Source organism: Strongylocentrotus purpuratus, unplaced genomic scaffold, assembly GCF_000002235.5.
Source record: "Strongylocentrotus purpuratus isolate Spur 01 unplaced genomic scaffold, Spur_5.0 spur5_scaffold_20, whole genome shotgun sequence".
NCBI classification, from domain to species: domain Eukaryota; kingdom Metazoa; phylum Echinodermata; class Echinoidea; order Camarodonta; family Strongylocentrotidae; genus Strongylocentrotus; species Strongylocentrotus purpuratus.
The window spans coordinates 33,693,039-33,707,968 of NW_022145606.1; the positions used below are offsets into that span (position 1 = coordinate 33,693,039).

The 14,930-nt window shown below is 37.0% G+C and overlaps 1 protein-coding gene across 5 annotated transcripts in view; it reads left to right on the forward strand.

Moving 5' to 3' along the window:
• The window catches only part of LOC593776, an 81,381-nt gene extending 67,134 nt beyond the window's left edge, over window positions 1-14,247 (forward strand). For 3 of the 5 annotated variants that reach the window (XM_030993269.1, XM_030993270.1, XM_030993272.1), the window contains 8 exons: window positions 1,531-1,725; window positions 4,335-4,407; window positions 5,020-5,170; window positions 5,906-6,035; window positions 7,597-7,731; window positions 9,003-9,160; window positions 9,771-10,029; window positions 10,523-14,247. In XM_030993269.1, coding sequence (XP_030849129.1) covers window positions 1,531-1,725; window positions 4,335-4,407; window positions 5,020-5,170; window positions 5,906-6,035; window positions 7,597-7,731; window positions 9,003-9,160; window positions 9,771-10,029; window positions 10,523-10,717 — 1,296 coding nt within the window. In that variant the 3' untranslated portion in view covers window positions 10,718-14,247. The remainder of the gene's footprint in view (window positions 1-1,530; window positions 1,726-4,334; window positions 4,408-5,019; window positions 5,171-5,905; window positions 6,036-7,596; window positions 7,732-9,002; window positions 9,161-9,770; window positions 10,030-10,522) is intronic. The other 2 variants (XM_011666246.2, XM_030993271.1) reach the window with 1 other exon arrangement.
• Window positions 14,248-14,930: the final 683 nt, after the last annotated feature.

A 14,930-nucleotide genomic window follows, 5' to 3' on the forward strand; every position in this document is an offset into this window, starting at 1 on the left:
AATGAGGTTATTCTAAAAAAGATGAGTCACCCTTTAAAAATACACGTACAACACCCACACATGAATGTACCCCAACTTCCATACAACATTCTTCTGTACAATACTGAATAGGAAGATAGGGACCCCCTAATAACTCCTTATTCCATTGTATAAGACAAAAATACCCAGAATTGACATTTCTGTTCAAATAGGATATTCTAAAGGGAAGTTTGCCATTATGTTCTTTACTATCAATACACAGATGGCCTTCTATCTTGTACAATATTCTTCTGTTGAATAGGAAGCTCAATATATGCTTCTTTCATTTATCCAATAATAATAGTTCAAGTTTTATTTCCACATCGGATTTTAAAAAAACGCAAGTACAATTTATATGCATAAACAATAACAAACATTAAAAATGTCTTCAATTTATATCATAATGTGGTGAGAAAAACAGAGGCCAATGGCGTATGAAGATTATTCCCAAATAATTAAAGAAATAACCTGCTCCTTCCCCTCCCCCCCCCCCTCCTTTTTAGAATTCATCTTTTAACACACATAGTAACGTGTGGATAATAACATTGTGTTGCAATTTGTGATTAATGCATTCATGATTTAAAAACTAAACCATTGATCACTCCATGTGTACTGTCACAATGCAAATATATATGTTCAGTAACTTCAGTTTCAGTTGTGAATGACTATAATTTATATGTACATACATCACCATGCACTTTTGGCTTATATTTGTACTATCCTATCATTGAATTTTGCAATTGGTAATTCATAGATCATTGTTAACTTAATGGCAGGTATGGATATAAAATATAATGTTCCTATGTTTGTATGAGAGCTAAAATGGATTTAATTACATGTATTATATATGAACAATGTCAAACTAATTAATTTTTCAGTTTCAGTGTTGAATAGAGTTAATTGATTTTCATCAAAAAGACATCAAAGGCACATACTGTACTTGTAAATGTACACACAATCAGTCTATATTTAAGTTTTGTTTTGTTTTGTTTTGTATGTTTCTATTTGTTTTAGTACCATTACCATGTAAATTTCACTTCAATTGCTTTGTTCAAATTCTTCATTATATTGTTTCGAAGGAGATACCAGGTTTAGCGTGTATCCATTGTGTTAACTGGAGCAATGTTTAGTGTAAACAGGGCCCCAATGTAATGTGCACATGCATGTATAACCCTGTTTTCACAACAGCTAAAAACAGGAACAGTTCCACACTGCCTCAAGAACAGCCGGTCTCATTGCCATGACATATGGAGGGAATAATAATTTTATAGAATTGATACGTGTAAACAGGGCATCTCCATATTGTATGCAAAAATTTTACTTTTTATAACCCTGTTTTCACAATAGCAAAAGACAGGAACGTTTCCGCAGGACCTCAAGAAAAGCCTGTCTCCCTCATTGCCATGACACATGAGGGAACAACAACAATTGTATAGAATTGATACATATAAACAGGGCATCTCCATATTGTATGCAGACATTTTACTTTGTATAATCCTGTTTTCACAATAGCAAAAGACAGGAACTGTTCCGCACGGCCTCAAGAATAGTCCGTCTCTCATTGCCATCACACGAGGAGGGAACAAGAAAGGGATTCTGCCCGGAGAGAACGATCTAGAGAACGTTGCCCCAGACAATCTGAACAGACACAAGAAAGGGCTGTTTAGAAAGAAGATCTCACTCTCAAATATGCTGTCGTGGACAAAGGTAAGATGGAACAAGATCTGGGGGTTGTTTCACAAGATTTTAAGTCAAACTTAACTCTAAGTTGAACTTAAAATTATGGAGAGCCATTTGTAGCCTTAAAATAAAATATATTCAAAAGCAAAAATTCAAGTATTTTCAACTTTTCATGAATTCCACATCAAGAACATTAAATCTCCTTGATGATAGAAAGTATGAACGATTTGAATCAACATTTTATGTCTTTTGAAATACTGTTTACAAAATATATTCAAAGATGCTAACGGCTTTTCATAATCATTAAGTCCAACTTAGAGATAAGTTTAACTTAGGATCTTTGTGAAACACCCCCTGATTTGATTAGATCTAGAAAAAGTTGCCCCAGAGATTCTTAAAAGACACAAGAAAGGGTTGTTTAGAAAGAAGAGTATTGACTTAGTTTCAAACTTGGGACCTCCTGGTCATGAGACCACTGCTCTACCTCTGAGCCACTACCCCTGGTATGGAAGATTCAATAAAAACGCAAGGATAAAGATTAAGAAGAAGGAAACAGAGAAGCGGTAGTCTAAGTCACAGGGGGCTACCTAGCAAGGACACTGACAGTAAGATTCAATGCCTCAGTCACACTGCCGAAACGACGTCACACCAAATCCAAACCGACCAAGTTTGGGCCATTTGTGGTATTAACACGATTATGTGTTTGGGCTGTTGTCAGTCTGAACTTGGTCTCGTTGGTGTGACTGACTCTACACTGAATTCAAACCGACCATTCTTTGGTTTTTCGTGGTAATGCAATTGTTTGTTCCGTCTGTCGTCGGTCTGACGTCTGGTGTCGGTCTGACGTCTGTCTGGTGTCGGTCTGGCCCCCATTTCACAAAACTTATTACCAATTAACAATAATCAATTTCTATGTCAAACTTCCTCTTAGCCAATCAAATGCCAGGATTTCAGTAGCTGGTAACAGTTATTGTAACTTGTTATTGATAACGAGTTTCATGAAACAGGGCCCAGGTGTCGGACTCGTTGGTGTGACTGAAGCATAACGATCCTTACATCGGTACTCACTAATTGAACGAAATTAGAAGGAAACGTGTGACTTGGTAAAAGGGTGAATTTTTTTCATTCTAAAGGTCATGTGGCTTTAATTACTGCAGATAGGTTAATCAATTGCATCCAATTTATATTGGGGGTTCTGCCAAAAGCGAGTAGGGGCACCCTGGATTGTGGTTGGCAGGGAGGAAGTTATGGCTTAGTAAGTTCTGCGATGATGCCAAATGCTCTCAGATACATGTGAGCATTTCATTTATAGCAACCTTGCTCGACCCAGGTCTGAAGAATTTGTGAGGCTGTAGGAATAATAGAAAGTTTCACTGATGGCCAGAATATGACATTTTGAAAGAATCAGGAGGTGTGAAGGGAAGGTCTGAGAGAGGGTGTTGAACCCGAGAGGGTTGCCCTTGGAGACGGGGTGATCATGATGTAACAGAAACAGAAAGCTATTATCATTTTCTTTCATTTGTTGTCATCTAATTTAATAAGGAATAGAAGGAAATAAGATACCAGGGGGGTGTTTCACAAAGATCCTAAGTAGAACTTAACACTAAGTTGGACTTAAAAGTTATGGACAGCCATTGGAGCCTTAAAACGAAATATATACAAAAGCAGAAAGTCAAGTATTTTAGACTTTTTATAAATTCCACATCCAGAACATGAACTCTCCTTGATGATAGAAAATATGAATGATTTGAATCAACATTTTATGCCTTTCAAAATCACTTTTACAAAATATTTTCAAAGATGCTAATGGCTTTCCATAATTTTTAAGTCCAACTTAGAGATAAGTTCAACTTAGAATCTTTGTGAAACACCCCCCAGAATTACAGAATTACACAACAGAGGTGTGTGATGATGTTCTCCCTGTCTCTTCATGGCAAACACTCAATTATGTAGCATTAGGGACTTTTAGATTTACACGACAAGAATGTGGACCGCCACGTGCGACATCCTTTTAAGGTATTGTGACGTCCTTTTAAGGCACTGCCGGGCACGGCCCAGTGCCTTAACACAATGTCACACCGGCAGTCCACGCTCTCGTCGTGTAAATCTAAACGTCCCTATTGTTGATATCATGACCTGCAAGGAAAATATGAATTCATGCAATTTTTCCTTTATATGATTGTTCCTTAACTCATTAACTGTTTCCTTTTTTCCTGTATTAGGAGCCAATCATCATCATCATATCATTTTTAATGAAAATACCTGATTTTAGCTATAGGAAACTATAACTAATTTAAAATCTGCTATTAAGTAAATAGAAATATAATTTGATTTGACCTCATTTAGACATGTAATTCAGTGATTTGTTATGAATATTTATGTACTATGATGTTATCCATGATTTTACCTGAATAAAGATTTATTTCAAAAAAAAAAAAAAGCTATTGCAGTGTTCCCTAATAAACTTACGGACTGTTTTCTCATTTCCTGTATAAGGAGCCTGTACATGGCAAACAGTCAATTATGTAGCATTGTTGGAATCATAAACTGCAAGGAAAACATGAATTTCTGCCAATTTTTTTTCATTCTGTGATTGTTCTTGAACTCATTGACTGTTTTCTTATTTCCTGAACTAGGAGCCCATAAGGAAGTCCATGCTGATGACGGAAGATAAGGCAGTCAAAAGGGAAGCACCAGAAGTCTTTAAACATATCCTTTACAACAATCAATGCAGTAGGATCTACTTCGATTACATCTTTTATTGCCAAAATTTAGAGCAATTCCTTCAGTTTCCGTATGGAATATGAGAAGTTAAAGGGACTTGGTAACATTGTTTAGATGAGATAAAATGGTGATATTAAAGGCATACATGCCAACTGTTCAGATTAAAGAGGAACATTCCTCTTTTTGGGAGAAGATAATTATCATTTTAATGCAGGTGTTCCTCTTCCTGTACAAATTTGTTTGTAGTATTGAATAGGAGAGTTAGGATTGTTCCTCTTTTTTTTGAAAATAGCATAATTTGTACAGATTTCTGATTTTCAAATGTTGGCATGTATGTTAAAGGTAGTGACTTCAATGCTAGATGTACAATTAAAGATAATCCAAAATTTTGACTGAATTTTCAAAAATCTATTTCAAGTTTTTAAACTCATAGTTTATGTAAAGAAGCAGTGTTGGGAGTTTTGTTTTTATCGCAACATTGTGGAGTATATTTATAAAGGAGCTGTGCTTTATAAATTGATCTAATTATTATTATTATTTATTCACCTGAGTGAACATGTATTTCATTTTAAAGTTCCTTGACCTTTAACCTTTCACTGACCCAGTGTTACATGGGTGACCGGGTGATCAAGGGTCACACCAGGGACTATGCCTTGCTGGACCTGGTGGTCAAGGGCTGGTCCATCGTACCTCTACGGGACGAGGTCTACATCCAGGTCTGCCGACAAACCTCAGAGAACTACCAAGAGTAAGTTTAGATTTATTTGAGGTCAAGTAAGGTTGATTCCTTGAATACAGTTTCCTCCCACTCCCTGGAGATACCCACAAGTAATTAATAGACCATTTTGTGTGATGTAATCAAATTTAATGCATAAATCTTTGTTAAGTGCCAGGTTACAAATTGATGCATTCACCTGCCATTAAAGAATATATGGGGCCAGTCACCACAAAATGAGTCCAGTGTCGCATTAGGCTCAATCGTAGTAATAGCGATGTATAGTGTGTATGTACTGAAAATTGACCCACCTACCACATTTAAGATTTTTCCAAAAATCGACTTATTAATGTCTTGTAGTTTATGTCCTCAGAGCTTAGGTCACGAAAATAACTCCTTCTAACATTTTTTGGCAAATAATATAGGCTATGTAATCTGAAATTATCACGAAAATGATGCATTTTTAAAAACTGGTAAATCCCATTGTTTATAAAGTCCAATTAGGTTTCTGTTCATATTTCTGGATATAATTTATCAATTTTAATGTGTGACCCCTAAATTAAAAGCTTACTTAATGTAGATTCATATAATACTTAAAAACAGGAATAAAATTTTTGACCAACTGGACTCATTTCGTGGTGACAGGCCCCATATTTCAATAGTCAGAATTCAAATTGCATCTATGATTACTTATAATGTATTGTATTATCAATATGAAGAGGAATGTTTTTAATAATATTTTTCGGGTCAATTTTTGTTCCATTGCAGGGACAGCCTACGCTCAGGCTGGGAGCTGATGGCTATTCTACTCTACTTCTTCCCTCCCTCTGTATCGTTTCATCCCTACCTAGAGAGCTACATTGTCAAACACCTGGCTGGAGACTTTGATACCAGAAAGGTATGTTCAATTTCAATTTCAATTCCAATTTCAATTTCAATTTTAGTTTTGATTTTGAATCTCAATCTCAAATTTTCTGATTTCACTTTCATTTCCATTTTCAAATTCAAGTCTAATTTTCAATTTCAATTTTAGTTTCATTGTCATTTTGAATTTTCAATCTCAATCTCTAATTTTCCAATTTCATTTTTGTTTCCATTTTTCAAATTCAAGTCTAATTTCAATTTCAAATTTAATTTTCAAATTTCCTATTCCAATTTCATTCAATTTCAATTTTAAGCTCAATTTCCATTTCCATTTCCATTTCAAATTCAAATTCAAATTTTAAATTCAGCGTCAGTTTTTGTATTTCATGAAAGACAAGCATTTTAACTGCATGTTTGCAAGATGCACTAACCCTATACAAATGTTACTAACCCTATCAAATGTAGCTAACCCACAGTGTATAATTGTCCAAAATATTGTTTGACCCCAAAGAATTGTAAATCTTCAATTTTGGCACAAATTTATTAAGTTGGACGGATTTAAACCTGGCTTAATTTAGTCCACTTATTAGAGAGCACCAAATGTGGAGCTCTTTATTCTGTCCAAATTAATGATAATAATAATGATAATCATATCCGAGTATTTTTATTGCGTCAACTCCCTATCTCTAATGTGATTGAGGCACAAAAGGAATTGAGAACATGAAAATACATCAAAATGAGATAACTGTGATGTACCAAAACAAATACCTGTAAACACAATAATCCAGTCAGGAAATGAAAATGAGAGATTGATTTCATGGTGACATTTTGTTTCGTGTTATAAGGCCTGTCTTCATCAGCTCGAGTTTGCCAAATAATCCACTATTTTAACTAACCAGTTAAATTGCGTCTTCATCAGCCCGCATTTACAATTAGCGGGATATTTGGTCGAGAATGTAGCCCAAGAAATCTTGGTCTTGTTTTCAAAATATCCTCCTATTTGGGAAATAGTGGGCTAATTTGCACCCGTCCGAACTAGTTTGTGATGAGTGTATCTGTCTGGTGGAGACGCAATTTTGAGCTTCTGGATAATAAGTTTTTAAACGTCAAGTGACGCCTTGCTGGAATACTCCCCAGGGAGTGGAGAATGCGCACACAGTTTGTGCGGGCAAGCACTGAATCCAATGACGGGGGTAATAGTATATCTGTAAAAAGCGGAATACTATTATTAATAACACGTGTCTGAAAATAGCAGTTTATTTGGCAAACTCAAGCTGATGAAGACAGGTCTTTAGTAAATGTTATGTGAAGAAGGAGGCTGACACCTGGCGTTCCATAAATCAGATATAACAGTTAACTCTGCATAAATCAAAAGTCGCACAAGTCAAATTTTCCCGAAATCAAACCAAATTTTTGACCAAGCTATGCAAAACGTGTGTTATTCACACTTCCTTGTTCGAATTTTGAATGATTCTAACACTTTGTTCGTGTTCATGATACTAACCAATATGACTTTAACATGCAGAATTAACTGTACTTATTTCTGGACGCCAGTCAGTACACCTTTATGCATACCTTGTCTCTCTTTCATGTAGTTTGTGTGTTGCGTTTCTCAGGTGACAGTCAAGGACTACGCTGAGCAGTGCATGAAACGCTTGGACAGGGTGGCACAGTTTGGAGCCCGGAAAGGCAACAAGAAGATCTCTTCAGATGAAATAGCAATCGCTAAGGTAACATCAACAGAATACTTGTGTTTGTATTGAGTTGGGGTGGTTGGGGTGATGGTTTTTTGGGGGGAGGGTCTAGAAACGCTTGGACAGGGTGGCACACTTTGGTGCCAGGAAAGGCAACAAGAAGATCTCATCCAATGAAATAGCAATCGCTATGGTAACATCAAAAGTGTGTTTAGGGTTTTGGTGGGATACCTGTAGAGTGTTGTAGGAAACGATTGAACAGGGCTGCACAGTTTAGAACTAGGAAAGGCTACCTGTTTCATTTTTTGGGGTCTCATTATATGTAGCTAGATGCATATGGATCTGATCTGTTTACCAAGAATGACCTTTAACCCTTACTAGGTTTTGTAAAGTTAAAGCTGACGGTAGTGGTAACAAAAGTCTGTACCCGGTACTTTTTAAGAATATTAGCCTGTTAGGGGTTTGTGATAATAGCGAGTTTTTGCAACCGGCGACACGGCCTTCTACAACGCTAATCTTAGCGGGGGGTCGCACTCAGATCGAAAATTTCTGCGTAGCGTCCAAACCTATGACGGTATTCAGCTATATTAGCGTCGGGAATCGAGCTAGAACGGGGTGGCGAGCTCATTTAAATATCCCATAGTCAGCACTTGCGAAAACCCCCTAATCCCTTGATGCCTGGGGAGGAGAATAGAAGTCGGAGTTAATTAATCTTAATTCTTGAGCTCTTGATGACTAGTTAGTACGTGGGATAATAACATAACTGTCTTGTATTGGTAAGGTTACCATTTTATCTTGCGACGTTGATACATTTAAAGAGAAGGTTGAGTTCTGGGAAGATGCGAAAAGTAATTTGTGAGCATAATCATTATTATGCAAGTGTGGAAGAACATCAGATGACAAATGTTCCCTGAAAAGCATGGCTCTTCAAATGCTTTCAGATTCTACACATGGTATGTTACAACATACAAATCGGGACATATTTTTATGCCACATGTTCGTGTAGGAAAAATTAAAGAAAGGGGCTCTAAGTCACCTTGAATTAGGGGTGCATTTTTATGGATAAAGGAAAAGTAGGCATATCCATCTTTCAGTGTACGTGCTTGTAACTTCACCAAGACTGGGCCAAATTTCTTATCATTTTGATGACTCCTGAACCTTGCAGTACATGTACACACCAATACTTATATGCTAGATCATCAACTTTTTCTGATTGATTCCCCACAGTTTCTTTCGCAATGCAATCGCATCACCAGAACTCAACTTTATCTTTAAGTGTGAAAGTTTTTGACTCTTTTGTTTTTCAGAATTCCATCTTCTTTCCGTCTTTGTTTGGGAACACGCTGGAAGAGGCATTGGAGCTGCAGAAAGATCGCTTCCCAGACTACTCTCTGCCCTGGATTGTGGTCGTCCTGTCTGAGGAGGTTCTGAGGCTGAATGGGCAACGGTGTGAAGGCATCTTTAGGTAGGTGGTGATGATGGTGGTGGTGGTAGTGATGATGATGGTGATGGTGGTGGTGGTGGTGGTAGTAGTGGTGATGATGATGGTGGCTTTGATGGTGTTGTTGATCAAGTATTATAATTTTGATGATGATGATGATGATTGGTGGTTGTGTTAGTATTGATATAGAAGAAGAAGAAGATGATGATAATTATGATTAAGATGATGATGGTTGTGTTAGTATTGATAAAGAAGAAGAAGAAGAAGGTGGTGGTGATGATGATGATGATGTGGATGTGGAGGTCCACAGTTCGATTCCTGCAGGGCACTAATGTCGTTTGGCATTGATCTACATTTGCCACTCTCCACCCAGGTTTTAAATGTGGTATGCTTAGCAATTTAAGCCTAGTAGCTCTTGTTGGAATGCTCCCCAGGGAGTGATGAAAGTGCATACGTTGTCTGCAGGCAAGCCAGAATCCGATGACCGGGGTAATAATGTAAAGCGCTTTATAGAAACCCTGACATTCCTGACGTATTAAGCGCTATATAAGCCAAAATATTATCATTATTATTATTGTCCCCTGATTCTTCATCCATCTTATTGAAACCCTCCATCTTGCTCTTTTCCTCTTAGGGTACCCGGTGACATTGACGAGGTCAACAGTTTGAAGCTCAAGTGTGACCAATGGGTGCACCCAGAGTGCTCCGACCCGCACGTCCCCGCCTCCCTCCTCAAGCAGTGGTATCGTGACCTCTACACGCCCCTCATCCCCGACGAGTTCTACGAGCGGTGCATCGTCATGTGCAACGACAAGGACGGAGCCCTCGAGGTCGTGGAGGACCTCCCGGATCTCAACCGACATGTGCTCTCCCACTTCATCAGGTTCCTGCAGGTATGTACCGGTACTAACCAGATCAGGGCCCCATTTCACAAAACTTGTCATCAGTGACAAATGACAGTTTTTGATATAAGCTACTGAAATCCTTGCTTCTGATTGGTCATCAGCAGATTTGTTACTGATTTGGGTCATTTGTCATTGAAAAAAAGCTTTGTGAAACAGGTCCTTTTTTTGATGTAAAGATCAATATGTTGAGTGCAACCAGTGACTGAAGCAGTATTGAAATACACTGTCTATAAACCCAATCTTACATTGGAATCACTTCAGCCTCTATGTAGAGGTGGTCATTAGCGCCAGAGGTATTTTTGGTGGAACAGTCAAGAGATGGATACCTTTGGTTTAAACAAAACCTTGATGAAAAGAAAAACATATGAAAAATATTTCCAAACTTCAGCCCAAAAGCATTCACTCATTCTCAAATTCCAATTCAAACAGCCGTTGTATTCACCAACTGATAATTGCTTTGTTCCAATTGTTTTCTTATCAGATCTTTGCTCACGAGGAGCACGTAGCCTTAACCAAGATGGACGTGAACAATCTGGCCATGGTGATGGCGCCAAACTGCCTACGATGCATCTCGGACCAACCGGAAATCATCTTTGAGAACACTCGCAAGGAGATGTCCTTTGTTCGTCTTCTTATCCAGTATTTAGATACCTCTTACATGGTGGATATACATTAATGAAATTATCTTTCAGAACAGAACACTCGTAAGGAGATGGCCATTGTTCGGCTCCTCACTCAGTATTAAAGCCCCAATGCACTACTTATAGCTACTTGCGCCCTCTGTATAGCAAACAATGCCTAATCGGTGCCTGTTGGTCTCCCATCCTCTTTTCTGTATGTTAATTAAGAGCTGATTTGATGAGATAACCACCTGTCAGTGACCTTGCAGGGAGGTCTAATCCCCTGGCCAAACTAGTGCAGACAGGCTTTAAAATACCTTCTACATGGAGGGTATAGGGTAATGAAATGTGAAGGTCACGTTGGTATCAAAATGTTCAGAGGCTTCATTAGCTTTAGGTCAGATGGTTGAGAAATTGTTCTTGTGGCCACCGAAGAATAAATTATTATGTTAATTAGGGTATACGGTTATGAAGTAAATATGTAGTGCAGGCATCAAAGTGTTCAGATGCTCCAATAAGATGGTTTTAGAAATTGTTCTTGTGGCCACCAAAGAATTAGTTATGCATGGAAAAGTCCTGCTTTCATCTCCTCATCAAATATTTAAATACCTCCTAAGGTAATGACATAATTATGAAGGTCACGTTGTTGTCAAAATGTTCAGAGGCTTTAATAGCTTGGGGTCAGATGGTTTTAGGGATTTTTCTTTTGGCTACCAAAGAATAAGTTTTTTGGAGGGTGTGGGATATATGTATAACTGCGGGTGTTGTGGGGCTCCAACAGCTCGTACCAGACCCTGACTCTTCAGGTTTTAAGATTTATCAGAGGTTTACCGAAAAATATTTGTAAGAATATTCTCAGGCCGTCTACTCATCAAGTATTAAGATACCACTAATATGTTATTGAATAAGAGAGTACTTACACAGCATTGGTTTCAAGGTCTGGATGATTTGTCTAAGGGCACAACATAATTTGTTATGCACGCTTTGTCCGTTCTCTTTCTACTTATCTCGTATTAAGATACTTTTAGGAAAGTACACAGTCAATGAAACGTGAAAGTCTTATGGTTTTGAGGATTTGCCTAAGGTCACAACAGAGCTTGCATGCATGCATTGTCCTTTTTATGTCTACTCATCTTATCTCTAGATATGTCCAAAAGGAAAGTACACAGGTAATAAAACGTGAAAGTCCAGTTGGTATCAAAGCATTCAGAGGCTTCAATGGCTTATGCCATGACATGGCTGTTAAGTTCTTGAGGATTTGCCAAAGGTCACAACAGAATTTGCATGCATGTACTCTCCTTTCTCTGTCTACTCATCTAGTGTTCATATATTATTAATAAGAGAGAATGCAATAATGAAAAATGAAAGTAGTTCTGGTATCAACGTTGTCTGATACACCTGAGGGTTTGCATGTTAAGGGTTTAGGGCTTTGAAAGTTGAGGGTGCAGGAGCTTTGAATTGTAAAAGTTTATGGGGGTTGAATGTTAGAGGCTTTTAGGGGTTCTAATAAGTTTCGAAAATTTGTCATGTAAGTGCTGTCAGATTATTTTTCTAACGAGGTACATGTATGGAATTGTAGATGTCTTAGACTCCACCTCCATTTGACTAAATATAAAGTCAAGATTAGAATTCCCCCAAAATTTGACTCACATCGAATTGTACGTATGGGACTAATCTCAATTTGAGATTTTATCTTCTTCTTTCTGAGAATTTCTATATTTAATTCAATTCCAGAAGTTTTGCAGACAATAATTTAGGTTCTTTGAATGTCACAGAATGTCGCAAGTCTACTAAGATGGCCATATAATGTTTTTTTAAATATTTTTTTCATATGCTGAATTATGCCATGTCTTTATTCTGTTCAATCAATCATTTTGCATTTTTCAATCACAATATCCTAACACCCGAATTCTCTAATACCGGTAGATACTAAGGGCATTTTACCCTCGCAATCAATTACTATTTGCAGTTATTATTATTAATACGCCATTATGCAATACATATTGTATTCTGTTTACATGTACTTGTGTATAGCTCGACGTGTGTTAGGACAAAGTAGTAAGCCAATGGTGTACAATCATGTCCGCAAAAGTTCCGTCGATGAAAATTGTTTCCTGTGCTTGCGATTGCTGTGTTGAAATCATCCTTCCATGTATTTGATTGTATTGTTTTTGTTTAGGATAGACATGTACAGTCAAACTGCTTCAGTGGTCACCTGTAGAGAAAGACCACCTGTCTATAAAGACCACATTTTTGTTTGTTTCCCTTGAATACGGTTTCTCATTGAAACCTGTACTGAAGGAACTGGTAGATGAAGGCCACCTGAGTACAAAGGCCACTTTCCATGTCTCCCTTGAGTGGTCTTTATATACAGGTTTCACTGCACATGTGCTTTTAGCAAATTAAACATGGAGGCTGAATTAAATTTGTATGACAGTGTAGAGGCAGTTATTTTGAAGGCCAAGTATGATTTATTGCAATTTCTGTAATTAATTGATTGTGAAATGCAATGGTATCAAGTTTCCCATCCTGAATTCAGTGGTGTTTAAAACTAAACAACTGAAGGGAGAGGGGAGGGGAGGGGGGGGGGGAGGAGATGCCCTGAATCTGTATTAGTGTGGCATCTCCACCCCATCCCTCTCCCACTCCCAAAATGAAAAATGGAAATAAAATGGGAAAAAGAAGATGAGGAGCAAAGAGGTTATTTGAGATAGTACAAATTAGATGAAGTGCACTCAGACATTATTTGTAATCAAACATACTTTGGTATTAAGAAATTGTCCCAAATCAAATTGTCTGAATGGTTGATGATACATGTAGTCTCAGCATATAGAATGTATTATGTATAGCTGTATTAGTGAAACATTACTTAGATAAACAAACAACATGATCCTCAAGCGTATTATATATGTATGTCATTTTATTGCTGATGGTCACAAAAAAGGGATGCAAATTACCTCACTGCTTTTGTTTCTTTCGTTCACGTTGTATTCAAAAAGTCCATTTTTATATTCTCGTTTTCTATAATCTTGATTGACTTACTGTGAAAGCCATTTTTTTCTCACATGTTGTACAACCACATCAAGTTAATATATATCATTGGGGAGGTTATAATACCTTGTAACTAAAGATAGTCGAATGAAGATAATCGAATGAAGATAGTCAAATGAAGGTAGTCAAATGAAGATAGTCAAATGAAGGTAGTCACATGAAGATAGTCAAATGAAGGTAGTCAAATGAAAATGGACAAATAAAGGTAGGTCAAATGAAGATGGTCAAATGAAGATAGTCAAACGATGTTGGTCAAACTAAGATGGTCAAATGAAGATAGTCAAATAAAGATAGTCAAATGAAGATAGTCAAATGAAGATAGTCAAATAAAGATAGTCTAATGAACTGAAACATTTTCCTATTTGTCCTCTCAAAAGCATCAACGACCAGGTTGGTGATGGTATTATTTTTGCAAATTCACATCACATGGTTTTGTCAGTCAAAGTGATCCTTGGCTACCAAATCATGAAGAAACTGAAAAAATGAAATTTGAATCACAAGGTATTTATCACTGCACTTATGGTAGTTATCATTAGAAAAAAAGAAAATAAGAAGAAAAAAAGTGACACAAAAAAGTTGTGGAAAAAAAGGCCAGAAATTGAGATAAGATGTTTTTGTTTGCTATGTCATACCCAAAGGAGTAATGAAAAACAAAATTGCGCTACAATACACAATACACTGTAATGCATGACGTATATAAAAGCTTGTTGAAATCTGATATACATTACCGTTGTGTGAATCGCCATTTGCTACTTATAAAAGATAGTTTGCATATATAACTATAGCTTTCCCATGAGTATCAACATTAAAGGTAATACAAAGTTTTGGTATGGGGTCATGAATTTGGTCTAAATGAACATATTAGAAGCATATGCGATCCTACAATATTCATTGATCGTTGTCGCGATTGAAATCGATTCTAAAGCTATGAAATTGTAATTAATAAACTCTTTATGTTGTATAGCTCCCTCTCAAGGTCAAGATATTAATTAAGCTATAAAACAATGTTTCTTGACTAAAATCGACCAATTAGCTATTCCCGTTTGGAAATTATATATCACAACAACATATTCTGAGATTTTCATGGTCGCAGCTACAATTGTATGGCCGTAGGCGCTATTTGAAATTTATCAAAATTTACTGGGAGCACCGGTAAATTTTTATATTCAATTTCTCTCGAAAGCAGAAGTGTTTTAGGGGCTAAATTTTGTTTTGCTT